This window comes from Haliotis rubra, unplaced genomic scaffold (assembly GCF_003918875.1).
Source record: "Haliotis rubra isolate DU_JTF1 unplaced genomic scaffold, ASM391887v1 Scf597, whole genome shotgun sequence".
In the NCBI taxonomy this organism is placed as follows: Eukaryota; Metazoa; Mollusca; class Gastropoda; order Lepetellida; family Haliotidae; genus Haliotis; species Haliotis rubra.
Genome location: NW_025767298.1, coordinates 586374 through 609336, shown reverse-complemented (window position 1 = coordinate 609336; position 22963 = coordinate 586374). Strand labels below are relative to the sequence as shown.

At 39.8% G+C, this 22963-nt stretch overlaps 4 protein-coding genes across 4 annotated transcripts; 3 read left to right on the top strand and 1 right to left on the bottom strand.

Moving 5' to 3' along the window:
- Positions 1–336: 336 nt before the first annotated feature.
- Positions 337–7672, top strand: LOC124255188 (sodium-dependent dopamine transporter-like). Its single transcript, XM_046689029.1, has 4 exons — positions 337–376; positions 1723–1836; positions 2563–2694; positions 7327–7672. Exons 1-4 carry the CDS (start codon positions 337–339, stop codon positions 7662–7664), a joined length of 624 nt encoding a protein of 207 aa, XP_046544985.1. The 3' UTR covers positions 7665–7672.
- Positions 7673–10023: 2351 nt separating this feature from the next.
- LOC124255187 (sodium- and chloride-dependent neutral and basic amino acid transporter B(0+)-like) lies at positions 10024–12309 on the top strand. Its single transcript, XM_046689028.1, has 5 exons — positions 10024–10110; positions 10376–10500; positions 11062–11174; positions 11411–11539; positions 12157–12309. Exons 1-5 carry the CDS (start codon positions 10043–10045, stop codon positions 12307–12309), a joined length of 588 nt encoding a protein of 195 aa, XP_046544984.1. The 5' UTR covers positions 10024–10042.
- Positions 12310–13080: 771 nt separating this feature from the next.
- On the top strand, positions 13081–14836 carry LOC124255200 (sodium-dependent dopamine transporter-like). Its single transcript, XM_046689039.1, has 3 exons — positions 13081–13164; positions 13310–13480; positions 13876–14836. The coding sequence occupies exons 1-3, from the start codon at positions 13096–13098 to the stop codon at positions 13978–13980; spliced, it is 345 nt and encodes a 114-aa protein (XP_046544995.1). The 5' UTR covers positions 13081–13095; the 3' UTR covers positions 13981–14836.
- A 3068-nt stretch (positions 14837–17904) lies between these two features.
- On the bottom strand, positions 17905–21565 carry LOC124255186 (sodium- and chloride-dependent glycine transporter 1-like). Its single transcript, XM_046689027.1, has 5 exons — positions 21557–21565; positions 21062–21161; positions 20446–20546; positions 19143–19313; positions 17905–18759 (listed from the first exon to the last, which is right to left on the bottom strand). Exons 1-5 carry the CDS (start codon positions 21563–21565, stop codon positions 18664–18666), a joined length of 477 nt encoding a protein of 158 aa, XP_046544983.1. The 3' UTR covers positions 17905–18663.
- Between the last annotated feature and the right edge of the window lie 1398 nt (positions 21566–22963).

The window sequence follows — 22963 nt, the reverse complement described above, 5'->3', positions numbered from 1 at the left end:
CTGTCAAATATTCAATACATTTAAGTAAATTGAAATCTGGAGCAATAAACTTGTATTTTGATCTCTGATACCTTCCTCCTTGAAGATTTGAGTGAATAAGCTTATAAGCTTATAACGAACAGACAGATATAACGATCTCTTTTGGGAGAGGGTGGGGTGGGTGGTCACTTGCTGGGTACTGTATATGCGAACTACGGTTATGTGTTTGCTACAGCTTTTTGAAGTAGCTGGAAATGTTTGTTCTTGTTCACATGACGTAAAACAAGATTGTGAAATATTACATTGTAACAAATTATTTTAGAGGGAAAGGAAACGGGACCAACAAGAAATTCCAACATGTCCGACGAAGACCAACATACTACGAGTGTTCGCTCAGGTAGGTCAGCAAACCTGGTTATTACATTATATCTTATCTTTGTGAAACTTTGTATATTTGGTTGTGTGTTCTTATCGTGTGAAACCCAGAGGCACTTATCTATTTAGTTGCTGTGTTCACTTTATGTAGATATTTACGGTAGGGCGAAATACTTTATAAAAGCTTCAATACATATTTCGAAATTAATCTCTGTTTTGCTGTTGGAGCCATGGTATTGGCTTGCGATAATGACCTTGTTTGGTGGCCTGAAATAAGGTTGATTCGTGAAATGGGTGAACGAGTCATCAAGATGAACGTCAGTGAAAAAGGAATATGGCGGCACGTCATAAAAACATCAAATCATCGATATATATACATATAGAAAAGTATTGCAACAGCTCATATTTGTCATAGTATCACCGTTAACCACAGCAAAGGAACTTATCCAAACGTCAATTTCACTCATATCGTGATACATTGACTCTCAAAGAGTAATTCAATATGCAAATCTGAACCCCCAAATAACCGAAAACTGTAGTTCATTCAGGGAAGCAATGCTCATGTTGTTGAGCACCGGATTGCCTGATACAGACTTCATTATTTACAACCAACCGACCAATCAGAGAAGAAGCATTGCAAAAAAAGTGACTCATTATGTTGTGCTGATAACTATGGTCGCATGAAGTTAACAAGTGCGGTTATTTTCAAGATTCTGGCATACAATTCTCAAGAAATCACATTAGTATCGTTAACCGAGGACAATGTGAATATCTGGTGTAACCTCCGCCATCCTCCTCATTGATTTTATAAGATATTGAATCTGACATAGAGGTACTGCGTTCGTTTCCTGATGGCATTCTTGTTCCAATACATCATAATTTGGGGGTTGAGATCCGGCGCTGGAGCTACGTGAGTTCAATATTCTCAAAATCAGCTATGCGTTTATTTTTTAAGAGTGTATCTGTGACATTCAAAAGGGACATATGAATACCAAGTCTTGACCATCTTCAGTTATAGATTCCATTTAGCGTAAAGGTCACATTCTATTCAGAGTTATGAAACTGAACTCTCTCCAACCACATGATGCAAAGAAATGTTCTTTAAAGAACTGGTATCATCACTATGTGATAGTGATTCTTGTTCTGTGTATCTCACAATGTCAGTCACTGGATTGTCTGGCCTGGCTTCGATTATTTACAGACAGCCGCCAAGCTGTAATATTGCTGAGTATGGCGTTAGACAGAAACAAACAAACACATATTCATGGTATAGTCGGACTCGTACAACCGACTCTGAATTAAGAAGAGATTTCCTATGGATCTGGAAAGGTTTTGTCACTTTTATATACATACATATGACACTTGCAGAAACAAGAGAGACGTGGGGACATAGAGTAGATGGCATCATCACTATGTTGGGCTACAGCGTTGGAGATGGAACTTTGCTCAAGTTTCCTTACCTGTGCGCCAGAAACGGCGGAGGTACGTATACATGATCATTAGGGGTCAATAGTGAAAATCCGGTTTAGGACTGATCTTCAACAACCTATGCTTGTTGTAAGAGACGACTAACGGGATCGGGTGGTCAGGCTCGCTGACTTAGCTGACACATGTCATTGTATCCAGCATAGATCACTGGATTGTCTGGTCCAGACTCGATGATAGAGTCAGACAAATGTCATATGGCTGGAATAGTGTGACGTTAGACAACAAATAAACAAAACAAAGAAAACAAAATGCCCAAACCAAATTGACGCGTTTAATTTAGAATAAAATCGCAAGTAGAATAGCAAAAAATAAAATAAATTCTTATTAGAGGTTGGTGAAAGCTGTATTGCATGACGATGGTTTTAGAGAAAGATATAATCTGAGTGATGTATGTGGAATCCATTTTCTGAATTTCCAAAATGATTTTCATAAATATGAGATATATATTCATACTTTTGAATATCAACATCAGTGATGTAGGCTCTTTTTCAAATGAATTGACAAAATGGTTTAAACTTCATGGTGTGCAAGTTTGCATTGAAGCATGTATATTTCTGATTTGAAAATTGTCCAAAACGCGAGAAAATTCAATTCACTGTGTCATTGTCAATTCCCCTTAAAAAGTATTATCTGAAGCCGATTCCTGATGTCTTTGTCTTGACTTCAACAATCCTAACACCTCACTCACTCAAACAAAGATACAATTTGTCCTCCTTTCAGGCGCCTTCCTGATCCCCTATCTGCTTTTTGTGGGTCTCTGTTCACTTCCGTTATACTTCCAAGAGGTCGTCATCGGGCAGTACTACCAGAGAGGCCCAGTTGAGGTGTGGAAATTTTGCCCCGCCATGAAAGGTATTGACATTTTGGGACTGTTTTCTTGACATTGTTTCCTGTACATTATGATACGAGGTTTAATTTTACATTACCGATTGCCATTGTTTTAAGCCACTGGATTCTTTGCCTCGGTGTATGAACCGATAGGTTTAATAAACATCTTCAAGCCTTTTGGGGGAAAATAAGCATTTGTGTTTATCTGCTATTATCTTAAATGGTTTGTCAGATGGGTGATCACTTCTCTGTTACGCAGAAATGAATTTATCATCTTACTAACAACGTTTACGTGTAGCTTTATTCATTGGATTTCAGTTTCATGGGACTGGTTTCCTTTTGGTCTTTAGTCCTTTGTGTATTTTACGGTACCCGAATTTCAATTTGGATGTGACAAACAGGTACCAGATGTTAATTAACAGATTTGTGTTAAAACAGGGCTAATTTTACATAGACAGCTTCGTCTTCTGATGATACCATTCTTATAAGTGTTTCCCTTGTAGGGTGACCCAAATATTTCTGTGGAATATACTCCTTTCTAATATCAGCATAAGCATCACATATAAATAACAGAGGATATTCGTCTTCGATATCTGCCATACAAACAGGGCAAAATCTTAAATCTTAGATCTCTCCAGCCAAGTCTAAATCTAATAACTGTATTTCTAAGTTTCTTGCTTGTAATGTTTGATAGGTATCTCTCAGGTTCAATCATTGTTTTAAAGCAGCAAACAGTAACATTAAAATCTCAAAAATATCAGGATATAGTTGTACACCATGTTTGCCTTAATGAATTCTTTCATTTTATTATTCGCTAATGAAGAAGGAAAAAACAATAGGACTTAACAAACATCCTTGCTTCACATCCAATGGGCACGCAAATTAGTCAGTGAATCCTCCATTGCTGCGCATACAAGCATTTACGCAAAATGTTTGTATGCAAAAATGGCAATATAAGGTCATTGGAAGCTTTTAGCATCTCCACTAAAATCTGGTCCGGTCCAGGTGATTTTCCGCTTTTAAGATTTCCTATGGCATCGACAATTTCGGTTTCGGTTATTATTGAATCAAGGATTTCGGCATCAAGTTCTGTATAACCACTGGTCTCCAAACTAGCCTTAGTTTCCAGCAACCTAGTTGTATCATTACAATCAAGATCTTCATAAGAATATTAATGTGACAGAACGGAAGTGTGCGAACCGCTGATCTGTTGTTATATCACAAGCCACATTATCTTTACTTTTCAAGGAACGAATCTCCCGCCAAAATTTACCAGAATGTTGAATGAAAGTGCTTATTTTTTTTCAATCGGAGATCTCTTGTTTTGCTCTGATATTTTCTGCATGATTCTTTATCATTATTTCTCAAAGTACAAAAGCCTTTTTATTGTAGTCGTTTCGTGTAAGTCTAAATTTCCTAAGCGCCTTCCTCGCGTCACGCTTTGCGGACCTACACTCGTAGTTTAAAGGTTGGCGTCTTAACATATGGCATCTATCTGCAGGTCTTTTCATGCATTTGGCTGCATCCAGTATATGACTTACGAACTGACTAACAGCATCATCTAGATTACTATCAATATATTCAGTTAAACTATGGAAAAGGGCATTAGCTTTGTCTGTTTAGCAGGATTTAAAGCAATCTGATAAAGCAGTGTTCCACCTGTACGTTTCCGCGACATTAAGTGCAATGCCTGATTGTTTATCTGACAGCAAATTAGGAAAGTAACAAAAAACTCCAAAGGCTGGTGGTCAGATTCAAGACGTTGTCCCACATTTAACATAGCTATGATGTCGGAAAACTCTGGTGAACTTACGAGGGTAAATTAACCATTAGCATTGCCAGGTACTCTTCCATTAACAATGTAGCATATATTTAACAATTTTCGACCAAAAGCGTTCAACACACCATCACTGGAATTCCTCTCGCTGACAGGATCATAATCCCCATCAATACAGGGAGAACCAATGATATCGTCAGCCTCGGCTTCAGCCTCATGTGTACAAGGATTATTCTCACTTGCAGTTCTAGCATTCATATCGCCACAAAGAAGAATTGCACAATTACTAAAGGAACAACTATTTTCAAATAGGAACTCCTCGAGCTTATCGAGTGCGCAAGAGACGTTAACTGTGTGATAATAACTTGAAGCCGTGGGAGGGATATATACACAGATAAGTACAATATCCTTGGTAAAGCCAAAACATGTTTGCAAAGCTTTATACAAATATAATTATCCACACCCGTCGTGATTCTCTGAAAATGCTCACTGAACTTTTCCTTTATACATACGCATACACCACCTCATATACGACCATATCTTGCCAGTTTAAAAGCAGGTGCAAAACATAATCGAAGTATGTAAACCAATGCTGTGGTATTGTACTAAGGAAGGTTTCTGTTAGACACACAGTGTCGAATGATCTTATATAGCTAATAAAGTTTGTCTTGATATTTACCTATGAGTCCGTTTAAATTCCATGATAGAAAGCGCACGTTTACGCCCTCATTGACAGACGTAGTTTTGTTGCTGTTACAAAACCTAAAGTCATCAGCGTTATCATGTACACCGGTATGTATAGGTTAATCACCATTACAAGGTAGTTATTTAATTAAACCCTGCGAGGGCTTTAGCTTTAGTTATTTAAGTAAAACTAAAGTCATCAGCGTTATCATTTTCGCCGGTATCGCTGTTAGAAGAGTTTCCTGGTTAATATCGCCCGAGCCTTGGCCACGCCCCTATGGCTGTGAACTCCGTTCTGGCGTTGAAGGGTCGTAGTCGATCGGAACCTGGACCTTTAACCCCGAGTCGATGAGCACGACTGAGGTCCGATGTTTGCCACCTCTTTATCTTGACAAATTCACTCATCAAGTTGACCACCTTCTGTTTGCACATCACATGATCCTCATCACTGCATTCGGGTACACCATGTATATGATCACGTTGTCACGTCGGCTAACGGCTAAGACTCGGTCAATTCAATCATCGAAATTTGAAATCGTCGTCTGCATAAAGTCAACTTACTCTGATAGTGCATCAATGTCATCGTACATGATGCTGCTACTCTGTTTAACTTCACTTATTTCCTTCTGTATGCCGCTTATCGTCGTTTCCATCTGGTCACACTTAGACGTTAGCGTTTGCACGTCGGTTCTAAGGGAAGCAATCCTACTGGTTAGGTCTGTTTTGACATCACGTATTTCCTTCAGGATAGTTTCTTGTACCTTCTCCAATGCTACTGGGCCTGGATTAAGCTTAATACCACCTGAGCACAAAAGTTTCCGAGTTATCACACCACTGGATACAGGTAAGCCATATTGGAGACACCGGTTTGTTGCAAGAGGAACATGTGCGGAAAGTGGGGCACAGCCACATTCCAAAGCTGTGACGTCAGTGACAATATCTCCTTTGAAAATTCATTTCGATGGGGAAAATGCACCAGATTCTATATTGTTCATATTGTTAAGCACATTAATCACAACTTGGGAAAGCAACACATTGATGGATAATAGGATTGAGCACACAAATACTCGAAGATGAACATCTGAGCTGGGGACGAATCGTGAGTACTCACTGTTGTTGTTGAATTCGACTTGACGCGTACCCGGGGTTGCCTGAAAAGCCCAGTCGAAGCCCTGTACTATTCCAGAGATATCATGATGACTCTAGAATTTTGTTTAACACATTAGACACGTCGCTGGCAACTTATTGGTTTATTATACGTGACGGTGCCTCACTAAATGTATAAACAGAGTGGGAGCTCAAAGCCGTGCGTCCATCTTTGACAAGGGCAGGTAATTCACATTCGCTGTCGATAAGGAAGAGTCCGATTTCTCATGCCAACTGATTTCCTGGTACCTCTCAGCAATGTCCATACTTTGCCTGTCATTATAACACTATATATACGGGCCGGAGGCCTTATGTACAATAAACCATCTTGATCTTGAATTAACAGATTTGTTACACTGGCGTCATCACAGTTTTGTTCTAAAGCTGTTTCTGCAGTCGGAGATCCATGGTTATATCATATTCTATATATTAGTGATAAGAGCAACATAAATAATTTACCATCGGGTCTAAAGAATAATAATAATAATAATAATAATAATAATATGTGTATTTATAATGCGCTGAATTCCACACATAAGGCATGCTCAAAGCGCTACATATTTACAAAGCAAAGCTTATGCTAGAACGAGGGTGAAAGTTTTGGAAAGTTAAGTTATAGATTGTAATATTTTCTGAAAAGATGGGTTTTCAGGGAACTTTTAAATGAATCAGTGGAAGAAGACATTTTGAGTTCAGTCGGGAGTTGATTCCACAACTGTGGAGCACCATAGCTGAAGGAGCGAAACCCGAATGCCCGGAGTTTCTGTCTGGGAATGGTGAGAAGGTGTCTATCTGCCGATCTTAACATTCTGGAAGGATTGTGCTTGTGAAATTATGCTAATGGTATTGTGTAGTCTTGTGTGGTCAGTCAGATTGTGGGTCGAAAGGGCCTCAAAGCTTGTCACAAATGGTTATTCACTGTTTGAGTTGGTTTCAAGGTGCGTTTCCATTAATTCTAATAGCTATTGATATGTACTGCGAAAGTATTCTGTTTAAAAACTCTCAGTTGATACTGAATATCTCATCAATTAACTGCGTCATTCGATCAGGTCTGGGTTTGGGTTCGGCGTTGGTGTCGTGGGTGTACGCCATGTACACCTCCATGTACTTCTCCTGGTACCTCTACTTCTTCTTCAACTCCTTCCTCAACCCCTTGCCCTGGTCCACGTGTGGCAACTACTGGAACACGCCCAGCTGTGTGGAGTCGACGCTGCGGCATGCTGGGATGAACACCACGGTGAATGGCACTGGATATCTACAAGGTGACATAAACACTACGAAGTTGGATCTCCTGAATATGTCCACTGATGGTTTTGCCAGCGCCACTGAAGAATTCTGGAGGCAGGTTACGCACAATACAGTCAAACACGTTTGTGTCGAAGTTTGATGTGTCGAACGTACAGTTGTGTCAAAGAAAAGACTGTGTCCCTTAGCATTATTTATTTATTTATTTATTTATTTATTTATTTATTTATTTATTTATTTATTTATTTATTTATTTATTTATTTATTTATTTATTTATTTATTTATTTTTATTAATTAATTCATTCATTTATTCATTTGTTTATTCATTTATTATTTAAGACTGTGTCCATTTATTTATTTATTTATTTATTTATTTATTTGAACTTCGACACAACGATGTTATTGTCGACACAGCTGTATGCAACATTGACCGATCCTTTGATATGTCAATAAGTACACAATGTCACTTAGAAAGTGGTCAAATGTATCTCATGCTATATTTGGGTTTACATTTTCTTAGTAATCAGTCTTGTACTTTTGTTGGATCGAGTCCCATCCGGGATTCGAACCCACCCTCTCAGAGCCAGGCACCTAATCGCCAGCAGAGGGTACACGAAGTCCGTGGTCAAGACTACCAGTTGTACGACTTCCATTTTTTTGAAGCGGCGATGGCTGAGTGGGTTAGATGGCTAGTTTGTGTGCTGGCGATGAGGCGCCTGAATGTAAGAGTTTGGGTTCGATTCCCAGACCGGACTCAGCCCAACAAAAATACTAGAATCTGTACTTTACTGAGAAAGTGTAATCCCAAACATAATATGTGCTAAATATAACAACACTCTCTTTATTTTAGATACGAAGATTGTGCGGGTGAGGAAATACTATATTTTGATCAGACAGCAAATTTTGTTCCGGCATATGTATTTTCGCTTTGTGTATAAAAACGGTCCATTCATTCGCCATGTTAAGATGGTACGGACAAACAGTTTTGTTGTGTGCAACATCTGCTGCGAATTGTTTTTAATCCGTGAATGTGGGGGTTAGAACTGGTCTTCAGCAACACATGCTTGTTGTAAGAGGCGACTAACGGGATCGGGTGGTCAGATTCGCTGACTTGGCATATGCATCCCAGTATCCCAATTGTGTAGATTGATGCTTGATCACTTGATTGTCTGGTCCAGACTCCATTATTTACAGATCGTGGACATGCAGCTGGAATATTGCTGAGTGCGGCATTAAACAACAAACAAACAAATAATTGTTTTTAGTTATAACACACTGTTTGTTAACTGAACATAACTGTTTCAGGTTTAATGCACTGGATATCTCAAGCGGTCTCGACCAGTTAGGTTCCATTCGGTGGCCATTGTTCGGCTGCCTGGCCTTGACCTATGTTGCAATGTATATCATGTCGGTCAAGGGCATCCGGGTGGCGGGAAAGGTACTGTTTAAATATTGGACGAAAACTAAAACGAAAATGAACAACGTCCACTTTCTTAACCTTCTTCTGTTGTCATGGTATATATTCTTTAAAAAAAGTACATGAGAATTGAATTTATTGGTTAAGTGATCCATTTCCTTTGGTTTATCACAGGGGATGAAAATGATCAACACTGTTGTGTCAAACTTCGATGTGTTGAAGTCTTTGGGGTTTGGTGATCCGATACCCCACATGGGTACATTGTGTGAAGCCCATTTCTGGTGTCCCCCGCCGAGATATTGCAGGAGCAATGCTAAAAGCGGCGTAAAATCCAACTCACTCACTCACTCCAACTTCGACACAACGGTGTTTGACTGTACAGATTTGTTTTGATTTTCAATGAGAACGACTGAAGATGTCGCATTCAGTGTGACAGAAGAATGTTAGTGATCAGGTGAAGTTTGTACAGAAATGTAGAAATTAAATTAATTTTTGAATGGATTTCATTCCAGATTGTGTACGTGACTTTCATGCTCCCGCTCCTTCTGTGCACCATCATACTCATCCGGGGATCCATGCTGCCTGGGGCAATAGACGGACTTCTTTACATGTTGAAACCGGACTTAACAAAGCTGGCAAGCCCCACGGTAGGTTCAGAGTTTCACTGTCTGCAAGTTTCTAGTGTGTAGTCTTTACACACGTGTGGCTGTTTGTAGTGAATATTTTCTAAAATTGTCAGTGTCTTGTTTAACCATGGACTAAGCCTATCTTGCATCTGTATCTGGTGTGAGTAAATGATTTTACGCCGATGTTAACAATATTCCAACAATATTACGGCAGGGAAGATCAGAAATGGGCTTCACACACTGTACCCATGTGGGGAATCGATCCCACCTTTCGGCTTGACCAGCGAACGCTTTAAACACTAGGCTATCGCCCCGGCTTCATATCTGGACACGTTCTATATTTTTAGTGTGTCGATTCTAACCCGGGTCTTCACGTGTCTGTATATATTTTGAAAGGAGTTTGTGTTTTATTGGAGGCATGTTCATCTTCTCCATTACAGATCTGGATAGAGGCTTGTGGCTACGCTCTTCATTCAATGGGGGCAAGTAAGGGGATTGCGAACACAATGTCCAGTCACAACCAGCCAAACAGCAACTGCTACAGGTATGTGTGTGAGTGAATGAGTGAGTATGGTTTTACGCCGCTTTTACCACTACTCCAGCAATATCAGACGGGCGGAGAAATTGACTTCAACCATGACCCACTTGGGGAATCGAATCAGGGTGATCGGTGTTGACGAGTGGACGCTTTGATCATAAGGCTCCCCTACCGCCTTGGCAATCTGTATTGCAGAACATTGTTAAACAGCAAACAAGCACACATTCGATATGATCAGATTCATAATTTTATATTGACATCGTATGACCAGACTGGCGCTGATTGCTTGTATCGCTGACCCTCTGATAACCATCTACTGTGGACTGTCCATCTTCACGGTGTTGGGGCACATGGCGTACGTGACCGGAGCCAGCATGAACGACTTCCAGTCCTCAGGTTTGTCAGTTTATATGTGTGTCTGTTTGTGTTAATTGTGTAGAGTCTGTCAATAATCAGCTCTGAACTAAACAATCCAGTGATTGACATCATGAGCATCGATACGCACATTGGGGAACACAACATGCTCGACAACCTGAACCCGTAAGTCCCCTCCTACGACAACCATGGGTTAATGAAGATTCTAATACGGATCGATTTAGCCAATTGGGATACGATGACATGTGTCATCCAATCTGACAACCGAACCCGCAACTCGCCTCTTACGACAAACATGGGTTGCTTAAGATTTTAATACGGATCGATTAAGCCACTTGGAATACGATGGCATGTGTCAATCAAGTCAGCTAGCCTGACCACCCAAACCCTTGTCGCGTCTTACGACAAACTTGGGGACCAATTCTAAGATCCAGCATTACCTTAAGCGTACACACAGTTATCCTGTGACCAAATGTAACGCATGACAGCACATTATACGTTAACGTATTTACACAGGGTATCTGATTTCACTGTAAGAGGCATGCACATTTGCAAATGCAACCATCTTTCTCGCACCTTCAGGCCTCAATCTGGCGTTCTCGGTGTTACCGGAAGCAGTGACTTATCTCCCCTTACCCCAGCTGTGGTCTGTTCTTGTCTTCGTTATGATGATGACTTTAGGCCTTGATACAACGGTTTGTAAAACTGTTTTATATCATATTGTTTTTAGTTCTGATTTAAACGGATTTATCTCGATATATTAAAAGGATACTATATCAAGAAAAAAGATCGGTTATGTCTGAAATGAATGAATGAATGAATCAATGAATGAATGTTCTTCTGGCTGTCAAATAATTCTAGTTACCAAAACACATATATACCTGTATATTTGTTGTGTATGTTCATTTCTGAAAATCGTTATGTTTTCCAGATGCCGAGTTTGGAGATACTGTCGGAGGCAATCGGTGACCGGTTCCCTAAACTGACTAAACGCCGTTGGCTACTTCTCCTTCTCGTCTTCCTTCCTTCATTCATTCTGACCCTCCCGTATACTACACAGGTATTGATTTCATCATATATAACATGGTCGTATCAATACACATCAACAGTGACATCACGTCCCTTTAAGGGAGATCACCCACTGGGCTTGGTATGTGAAGGAGCATAAAATGTGAAACGAATTTGAACAAACCAACAGATGAGTTGAATAACCCAGGCATTTTATAAGATCTCAAAGTTTTATTATTTCGACGTTTGTGATGATTGGAAGTATCCAGACATTTTTGTAATACTCCAACAGTTAATATTTCCATATTTTTGATGATTCGTGTTGTTTTATATTAATCCAACCGTTTGGACATCGATATTTGTGATGCTTCGAATACTCCAGGCATTTTGTAATGCACCAACAGTTCATATTTTGACATTTGTCATGATTCGATCATAATTAACAAGTTTCCAAGGTTTGAATGCTGTAAACCTGGCCATTGTACGTTTGGCCAAAAGTCGTTTGAAATAACATGATGGCCTGTAACTAAAGAAATGTGATACGGTTATCTCTTAACTCATTTATAGCCATGTATATGCGTGGAATATTTGCAGCGTATTCTCACATTCAACTGAAAGGAATCTTGTGTTCACATGGCCCCCTGTGACTGTAACATATTCTCTTAACAGGGTGGTATCTACATGCTGACCCTCGTTGACTGGTACTCCGCTGTGCCCCCTGTGATGCTCTTTGGGGTGGTGGAGTGTGTTGTCCTGGCCTGGGTGGTTGGTAAGATCTTCATAATATCACTCACTACATATGGTTTCACCCAGAAATATTAACTGAAGTGAGTTTCGTAACTATAATATATATTTTAGACCAAAAACATATTTCAAAGCTTTAAGAATGGTGTGTAACGGTAACGCCTGGATAGAATACCTAATATAATACTTCGCATTAAAACCGTAGCAATGGAAAATGCATTCAGCAGTGTTAACTAACAAAAATAGCAAAACAAGCGAACAAATATAAACAGCTTAAACTACAATGCCATCAAAACAGCATTCGCCCAAAATACTACCTATAAGCAATGGAATCTGAATGAAACATATGAGTGCCACTTTGAATTTGGTGGCATGTCTGGGTTGCATAGTTTTAAAATCAAAATTCATATTAGGGAATTAATTTATCTAAATTTCGTGTCTTTTCTCGTAACATTGCTTATATATTCGTCATTTCGATTATTTTCTCGTTATGACAATTTTAGTTTAAAAATTGAGAAGTTTCGAACTATTCACTTTGCTTCGAGTTATTTCTCCTCTTTTCAAATATTTTCTGATAATTCCAAGTGTTTTGGTAGTTATTCCGATTAATTGCTCGTACAACAATCAAAGTAACGAGAGAAAAATCGAAACTGAAAGCAATGCAAACAACTGAAATAGGGACAAATTTCAATTAAGAAATAGATTTGTGGTTCCAATGTTTAGGTATTACGCTTTTGCTCTGAAACAGAAGACAAACGTAATTTACAACAACCCAGTGACGTCATCAAACACCTGTAAAACGTGTGCACATTATATATGATTTATGTTACAGGTTTGATCAGAGTTAACGTGTGCACAGTCGAGATGTATGGCCAAACCATTCCTAGATGGTTGACGTTCCTCACAAAATACATCACCCCGGGGCTGCTGATGGTAGGGCACACCTTCACGAACAAATCTCAAATTCATCTCTATATCTAAATAACCTATCTTTTCCAATGTTTAAGTTACTGTGTGTTCTTTGTGATGAGTTGTGCTTGTGTGAATATTAAAAAACAATCTTATGAAATATTTCCAGACTATACTCGTGTACGCCTTCTACGTGTACCGCCCTCCAAAATATGGCGACTATTTCTATCCGGAATGGGCAACTGTGCTTGGCTGGCTTATATCGGTAGCCATTGTTCTGCCGACGCCATGTTGGATGGTGTACTCGGTTTTTAAGTCGGATGGAACATCATTCAAGCAGGTAACATATTAACGTAATCGTGTCAAAACATATTTCAATAACGGCAGAAAACAACAACAAATTGGTTGGGATATGGAGAAGAGCAACGTATTCTTTCATGTTTGTACTTCACTGACTGACGGCACGTTCATTTCGACTGCCAATTGTGTAATATTGGAAGGGAATGGAGCCCATGATGATCTAGGGATACAGTATTGACTACACCTCGGGTGTTTGTTGTTTTGTAGTAGTTTGTATTTTGTGGATGAAATTTTGTAGTGGCTAAATACTGATTTTGTGACTTTAAATATGTCTTCCAAAAGGAAGAGTGATATTGAATGTGAGAAAATCTATACTTGCACTACTTTCTTTGGCGTGGTGTAAGCATATATTATTAATTTTGAACTTGTTTCCAGAAACTGACTAGAGCATTCATCCCACAAGAGAACAACGAAGAGGTACAAATGGACGCCGCAGAGCAAGAAAGCCTCACTCATGCTATAAAGACAATGCAGATGTAACAAACATGTCTTACGACATTTTTACGGACGTTTTGTGAACCCGCAACATGCAAAGCCTCAGTAAAGATTTCACAATCTAATATGGTCGATATGTGGAGGGAGATTGTGTTCCGATGGACACTTGACTTGTCTTTACATGTGTTTGTGCAGTGCTCTCAGTGAACAGCGCGAAGCTTTTCCCTGTTACTTTACCATCAGTATTTCATAGTTTCCTTAAGATTTTTTCTGCCATTGTCTGAATTGTTTAATGACCTCACGTTTAGAAAATATTTCTTGTTAATATTTACCTGATTTGTGTGGAGTTTGGAAAGGCTTTTTGTGGATTTTGGAAAGGGCTTGGGTGGATTTTGGAAAGGAAGATGAAAGTATTGGATTCTGGTTCAGAACAGAAACAATAACGAACTTCAAGAGAACGAACTGTTGAAATAAAGCTTTTACAGTGTGTGCTGATACTGATAAAGTATCATGTACGAGGCCTTAATACTGCTGAGATCATAAAGCTGTCATATTCTTGACACGATGAAACTTGAATATTCTTGACATGATAAAGCTATGCTATGTTTCACATGCCTGGGTCATCATGCTGGACCATCCAATCCTTGCTGTTCGCAATGACCATGATACTTTCCGCAGAGCATCTAAAGAAATCCATGATGGATCTTTATCAACATCATCCTTGACTGCATCGTAAACAAAGGCAGGCACACTGTTGCCTGTTTGATAGAAAAACATGAATAGCAATATGTCAAACCCAGACATCTCCTGAGGTAGTTGAACACCCTGGAAAAGGGGTTTGTCCTTTGTCCCAGGAGTTACTGCGGCAATGATTCCTATGCCACGGATGATTTTGAATCCATCTAGGATACATATCTGCCACATTCTTAATAAAGTATCCAACAACAGTTCCTAGTTGACTTTACCTTGAGGAAGGATAACAGTATATGGATGAACGACGTCTTGACTAAAGCGAGAGCCACGTTTCGGTGTAGGTTCTAACACCGTTATCAAGCAATTGATGGCGTTAAAACATTCACTGAAACTTCGCTCTCACAGCAATATAGAAGTTCTTCATCCATGTATTGTTTTCCTTCCTTACTGCTGCAACTTCTGAATGCATCTTTACCTTGAGTTTGTCAGCAGATGATTCACGTTTTACACATTAGTGTATGATGAAAATCCATGTCTGTACAACATGTTGGTTGGTTTGTTGTTTAACGCCGCACTCAGCAATATACCAGCCATATGGTGTTGGTCAGTAATACATGTAATGGAGTCTGAACCAGACAATCCAGTGATCAGCATTATAAGCATTGGGGTGTCAGCCAAGACAGCGAGCCTGACCACCCGATGCCGTTACTCGCCTCTGACAACAAGCATAGGCTCCTGAAGACCAATTCTAACCTGGAACTTCACAGATCGTACAACGAGTAGATGCAAAGTGGTGATGCATATATACACAAAGCTTATCCAGTTTGAAGAGAAGCAGTGATAGACCTTGGTTTGGCAGTGTGGACAATAGCCCAGGATGCAATGAACAAGATTTATGTTTCACTTCCGCATTCTTCTCCAAAAATATTCAACGTAGATGCCGAGATTCTGATCCAAGTTTTTAAAAGAGAAACTATTTCGTCAGGTGCTAGATACTCTTGATGAGGTTTGTTGTTGTTTAACCAAGTCTGAGTTTCCCTGCATCAGAGTCAGTAAGCCTTGTACTTGCATGGAAAGAGTAAAGGGTACGTGACACTGTACTGAGGAATAATATAAACATATCACAGTTTAATTCTAGACACCCAAAAGACCAGAAACTCTCCGCACTGTGGCCACTTTCTAGCAAGGGATTTGACAAAACTAAACCTGCAGTTGTCATGAATATATGCTAAGGATGACAAAATGAAAACAACTTTTTTCGAAAACTCAAAATTTACACTCGCGCGCCCATGGGCGAAAATGTCAACCACAAGCGTAAGGATTTGACAGGAGAAGATGATATGTCCATCAGAAAACGGCTCCCATTCAAAGATCACGAGAAATTCCAAACAAATGCTCCGACACCACTTATAGTAACAGCACAGGCACTTGGTCACAACAGCCTATCAAACATGATGAAATCAATTTCAGAATACACAATTTTCAACGAAATATACACAAATCTATATGTCAGGGCCACATCTGTCACCTTTCTGTCCCGTCATGGTGTCAGTCGCTGTGAAATCACGAAACTAACAGTTCTTAAAATGGAGACTCTTTCGTGACATCAAAATGCAAAAAAATATTAAGCTATTGTATTTCACACTGACATTTTTTGGGTCATTCATATTTTTTTCAGCGTATTCATTCTAAAATTCCACCAGGAGTATGGCAGCAAGGTTTCACGAATGTTCAGTTTGAAAAATATTATAAAGTCACTTTTGATTATCGGCTTTGGGATTTATTGTAGCTGATATTTGTTTTATTTATTTGCATATTCAATAAAACAAAATCCGTTTGTGATTCTTAAACCCTATATAGAAATATATATTTGGAACTATATGGTGAACAGCTGGAAATAATTACATTAGAATATGTGTTTGACAAAAGTTATTCTCCTTTCAGTTGGATAAAAGAGGTTTACATCTTTAACATAAATAAATAAAACCAAAAACGAAAACAGCAATGCAATATACGCGTGCTTCCTTGATATTGAGTAATCAAACATTAATAGAGTTATCGTTCTTGTTTAAAGTCGTTCTGATGTTCATACGCCAAAATGAAATCCTTCCAGGGGGCAGATTCTCCATGGCTTAATATGTTTCTGCATTTTGATATCATATATTATATTAGTGTTTGACATATTAATAGGCATGTTGTCTGAATAGTATCGATACTTTAGAAACCTAAAATGGATCTTCACTCACAGAGGTATTAAAAAACGGTTTTCATAACATTGGATTGGATATTTTCTAAACCAATTAAATATTTCCCCAATAAATTCAGTCCATATGTACTGTGAAAAACACATGAAGAAAACATTTAGATTTCCTCGAGAAAACTGACCAGAGCAGTTTAGGTTGTCCATAATATTTATTTGAGGATGCTTAAATTTCTGCTGTGTACAAGAATCAAATATGCATTTCAAATATAGCTCCTTCTTATTGTAACGTGCTTTAGCGTATGTGTGGAGGATTGATATGATACATAGAAATAATATATAGCCATATTTGTTGACAATATATTTGTTATAAGGTCAACTGCGAACAAGGTGGCATTTGTTTGTGTTTCACCCGTCGTGATTTTGCTGTAATATTGCTAAAAGGGGGCGTAAAACCATACCCACTAAATCTCACTCACTCGTGTGTGACACCACGATAAACCTAGGTGACCCTTCAACGGAATTGGACCCCCCAAAATATACTAAAAATCTGTTACGATGAAAATTCTAAACCCTTTCGCCAACTGGCTTCTAATTCTCTGATTAATAGACGATGCTAAAAATAACTGGCCAATGACATTGCAACAATGAACGAAGGACATCCTGAGCAAGGTTGCTGATGAGAGATACGGTTACGAGGGGTGTTCCAAAAGTTTCCGGCCTCACCATGAACGGATCGCACAAACTCAACAAAACTCGCCATGTTTCTAGAACAGTATCTCAGCAGGTGCTCGACGTGCAAAACATGTCTTCCATGTGCTATGATTTGCCATATATAATTGTCAAACAGCATGACACTATTATTTGCTCTCAAAATGGAGAGAATCGAATGCAGGACTGTTTTTGAGTATATTCATTTAAAAAGGTTTACGACACATGACACAAACATTAGGTGACAACGCTCCATGTAGTATGGTCAAACAGTGGTGTGCTGAATTAACAAGGGGCAGGAGCAGCACTGAATACGAACCACAGTCTGGTCGCCCAGAATGTTATCTGAAGAACACAAACGTCAGCTTCTTAAGGACTATCGGAGAGATCCACGTGCTTTCATGGGCCATATTGTTACTCAGGATGAAATCTGGGTTCATCACTTTGACCCAGAGACAAAAAGTCGAAGTATGCAGTGGAAACACGTGACGTCACCAATGCCCAAAAAAGTTTAAAGGAACGTTTTCCAGTGGCAAAGTCATGGCCTCCGTTTTCTGGGACTCTGAGGGCGTAATCATGATAGACTATCTAAAGAAGGGTTCCACAATAAATGATGCATATTACGCTGATGAATTCCGTAGGTTGCGAGAGAAAAGGGCTGTGGTGTCTGGCTCCTCCGGGACAATGCTCCAGTTCACACGGCCCAAGTGGCATTGAGTGCTACACAGGACTCTGGCGTCAAAATCCTCCCTCACCCAGGTTATTCTTCAGATCTAGCCCCTTCTGACTTCTGCCTCTTCCCTCATCTCGAATACGTCCGCAGGGTCGCAAATGTGAGGCGGATGAGGAGGTCATCGCTGTTTTGTGTGGAGTTTTAGGTTCTCGAGACAAACAATGGTTTTCAGACGGGTTAAATATGCTGGAGAAAAGGTGGAACAAGTCCATTTAAGTGAAGGGGATTATGTTGAAAAATACGTATTAGGCAGGCCGGAAACTTTTGGGACGTCCCCCGTACAGCACTTTGTGAACGAGAATATGTCCACAAACGAGTCCAGTGTATCGATCACAGTAGAATGAAAATGTATCACGCTGGGTAATAGAAATTGGTGACACGGAACAGGAGATTACATGACAACGTTCAGGGCTTCTTGTTCTTCACCTCTGTCTTCTAGTGATACATCCGACGATATATCTTGCGGAATGAATGCGTTCACCAGTTTCTGGAAAGAAAAGATTGAATAATACACGCAAAAATAAATTCTATATTCTATACGAATGGGTTATTGAACGGAAGCTATGACTTTAGGTGTTTCATATGACAACGTTTCTTTCGATGTTGGCTTGCAGGGCTATGGTTTGTGTTCATATCAGCAGATTGCCTTATGTAGTGGACACATCTACAATCCGGTTCTAGAATTCTCATTGAATGTCTCACTCACTCTCGATGCACTCAACACACAAACATTCCTCCAACTCCACCCAAACATACACACGCACACGCACACGCACACGCACACGCACACATACTCGCACACATATCAAACTAAAACACACTTACTGGCTGACTAACTCAGTCGGTCATAAGGATCACAGTTTGAGTTACCTGTTTGAATGTGTCCCCTCTGGACTTCCATACACAGTACACCATCCAACAAGGCGTCGGCACAATCATGAACGCCGATATAAGCCAACCAATAGCGGTTGCCCACTCAGGATAGAAGTAAGTGCCATATTTTGGAGGCCGGTATTCGTAGAAGGCGTACCCAAATATAACCTGGAAGTAATGTATTAATGCATACGTACAGCTGTACCCTGTGAAGATTTGTATCGTACTTTTCAATCGGCAAGGATACATACAGAACTATGTAATGGATAACTTATATGTGTGGGGCTGACTATACCGGATTTTGATTTTGATTTGCCACCATGCAGAAGTGTTTTTCAAACAGATTCCCTGTTTGGAACATAACGATGAGTTTTACGCCGCCTTTAGCAATGTTCCAGCATTATCACGGTGGGAAGACCAGAAATAGCTGTCACACATTGTACCCATGTGGGGAATGTGCTTGATGAGAGAACACTTTAACCACTAGGTACCCTTGGCTGCAATTTTGGGCCAGATTTATTAATTAGAACAGTTTGATTGATAGGTTGTTGTTTAACAATACACTCAGCAATATTCCAGCTATATGGCGGCGGTCTGTAAGTAACCGAGTCTGGACCAAACGATCCAGTGATCAGCAACATGAGCATCGATCTACGCAATTGGGATACGATGACATGGGTCAACCAATTCAGCGAGCCTGACCACCCGATCCCGTTAGTCAAATACCGAAGCATGGGTTACTGAGGACCAATTCGAACCCGGAACTTCACGAATCTAATTAGAACAGACTATAGGGATGCTCTGTGTAAGATTCTGTGATGAAAGGTTCGGACTCTACATCCGCTCTTAAAGTGATGAGAGCCAAATATTTTTTCTGTGGAAGTTGCACCGACGAGCAACGTCCGACTGACTGAATATTGATATGTTTGTCTGATTTCTGCATTTCTTAAGGTAGCATTGAGCAGAAGTGATACGCGTCTGGTTGTTAGGTCATTTCATGTAACCATTGATGGCCATTTGTCTTGAATATGTCTTGCGTCTTGCAAAATTCGAACAACTGATTGGATGCGTTTCTTCGACCATTTTAGCACACTCTTTCTCGGGTTCAAATCCATAAAATCATTCACAAGCTTACCAAAGACAAACTTCCATGTCACAATAACGTTTGCCTCTGAGAATACATCAGACCTAATCATTTCGGCCTTTCCCATCACAACACTGTATTATCAAACTGACAAACTTAAAATGACGCTAAACCCAGCTCACTCACTCACACTAAGAATAGCGATAATGGTATTACCATGAGAAGTCCAGGTGTGATGTACTTCATGAGGAAGATCAGCCATCTTGGAATAGTCTGTCCGTACATCTCCACCGTACACTTATCCAGTCTCCATACACCTGCAACGTACCTGTCTCGTTATACACGTATGTATTCACAGGACATCAATCGTTTTCTGGTTGTTCTGTTTGTCGTCAACGGCCCAATTCTACAATCCAAATTGAGGGAACCCAGATCTAAGGAATTTCCTTATGATGCTGCCGTTGCAGCAAGGAAAGCTAAGAAAAAGAGACATTTATTTCACAAGTGTTGAGCTAAAGGCCACGTAGGAAAACTCATGTGAATAGTTAAGCATTGTTGTGACTGCATCAACATTACAGTAAATACCTATCTTTAGTCAATATGTGATGCCCACCCTGCTTGGTGTCAGGTCCCTCTCTTTTGTAACAGTTAAGGGTGATGTCCCCCGTAATCCTAATTTCCTGTATGCAACACGTATTCTTACTGGGAATAAGTTGGTCGGTTATTACAGCTATATCTGTAAATAATTAAGTCTGGACTAGACAATCCAGTGATCAACAGCATGAGCATCGATCTACGCAGGGAATCAGCATGCACTGAAGCAGATATTTACCAAACACCCAGGCCAGGACCAGACACTCTACCACCCCAAACAGCATCACAGGGGGCACCGACGCATACCAGTCCACGAGGGTCAGGACGTAGATACCAGCCTAGTGGAAGAACAGCGAACATGAGGCGTGATGTTTAACCAAAATAAATATTTGGGAATTTGGTTTAACTGTTCAGTTCTTTAATGTCACACTTAGAAATATTCCAGCTATGTGACGTCGGTCTGTAAATAATTGAGTCTGGACCAGACAGCGCAGTGATCAACAGTGTGAACAGCGTCAAAGCAGCCGATATACGATGACGATGTGCTAACCCTGTTAGCGAGTCTGACCACCCGATCCCGTTAGTCGTGTGAGGTGACGCAGGACCCAGGTGTTTACAACTCGGGTGAAACCTACGGGTATGTTGTGACAAAACTAAAAACACAATCGAGGCCTGGATTCTGGAGTGTCCAAGGGAGGTAACTGTGTACAGCGTATAGTGGCGCATTACATGCCCTGGGCATAATAACATAAGACATAATCTCAGAAGTGCTGTACTTGAGGTTGATGATATATTTTCTTCAGGGCCCCAATATCATGTACGGGTCCGTTCAACGGGCAGTTTGAGATTTTGTCTCGTCATCTGGAAAATATGATGTAATCTAGACAGGCTCTCAAGTGGCTTAGACAGATTTAGTTCTGTGATTTTAAATCTTTCTAGCGCGCTGTCACCTTAACCTAATGATTTTTTAATGAATAAGTATTTCATGTTTCAGAAATGGAAGTGATTACTTAAGGTTTTTAATCCGTAACACGAAGCAGAGGTTATTCGATATATGTATACGTCTATCTAAATGAATATTACCTGTGATGTTTTATTAACTCAAGTCAATGTGTTGGGCGCAAATAGGCCTCTTATTGACCCATGTAGCCCTAAAACTATAAAACCAACCAACCAACTAGTGGTGCCTCGGACAACTGAGCCACACGTGACCCTGAGACGACAGTAGTAAACACGAAGACGCGACACTCACATTAAATCAAGAATAAAATGAAAATATACATGAAAACATCAAATACAATACTTAGTTTTAAACTGTAGGGCTGATATAATGCCGATAGGACTTAAAACTCAAGTATAAGACGGAATATTATGGATATCAACTTCTTCTATACACAACGTTTCTGGGCTTTTCCTTGCCCTTTCGTCAGGTGAGTGACCAAGTAACTCAATCACTCACTCACTATTTCTAAAATTCAAGGCATATTATCTTGATTGGAAGAGTTTTTTTCTTAACACGAATATTCTGATTTTAAAGAATTAATCAGTTTGCATTTTACCATGAGTCCGTGAAATACTCGAATTTGATTGGACAATTATTAAATTAGTCACATTGAATTTGGACTGAAAATGATTTTATGACCGCTTCACTGCTCACGAACACAACACTGCCGCACAACTTCTGCTTGACCACCAACGCACAGCTGACACATTAACTGCAATAATGTTTGACGAGGTGATAAACCAAACTAAGAATATCTGGGTTAGAATTGGTCGTCAACAACCCGTGCTTGTCGTAAGAGGCGACTAACGGGATCTTGGTCAGACTCGCTGACATGATTAACACATCACCATCGTATATCGGTTGCGAAGATAATTGCTCACACGTTTTTGTCGACCATCAATTCATTTGTCATCGAATCAGACTATGTGGGTATAGAGAATAATCATTCAGGGGGTTTGGAATGAAAATGATCTAGCGAAACTCGTATTTATGCCACTTATATTCCCACATGCCCCGATGCATCATTCAAAAGGTACATGTCAACACTGAACAATCAACATCCTGCTTTCTGCCAGGAAATGAAAATGAAATGGTTTCAAATAAAATTTGGAGGCTATGAATTTGGTCTAACATTAA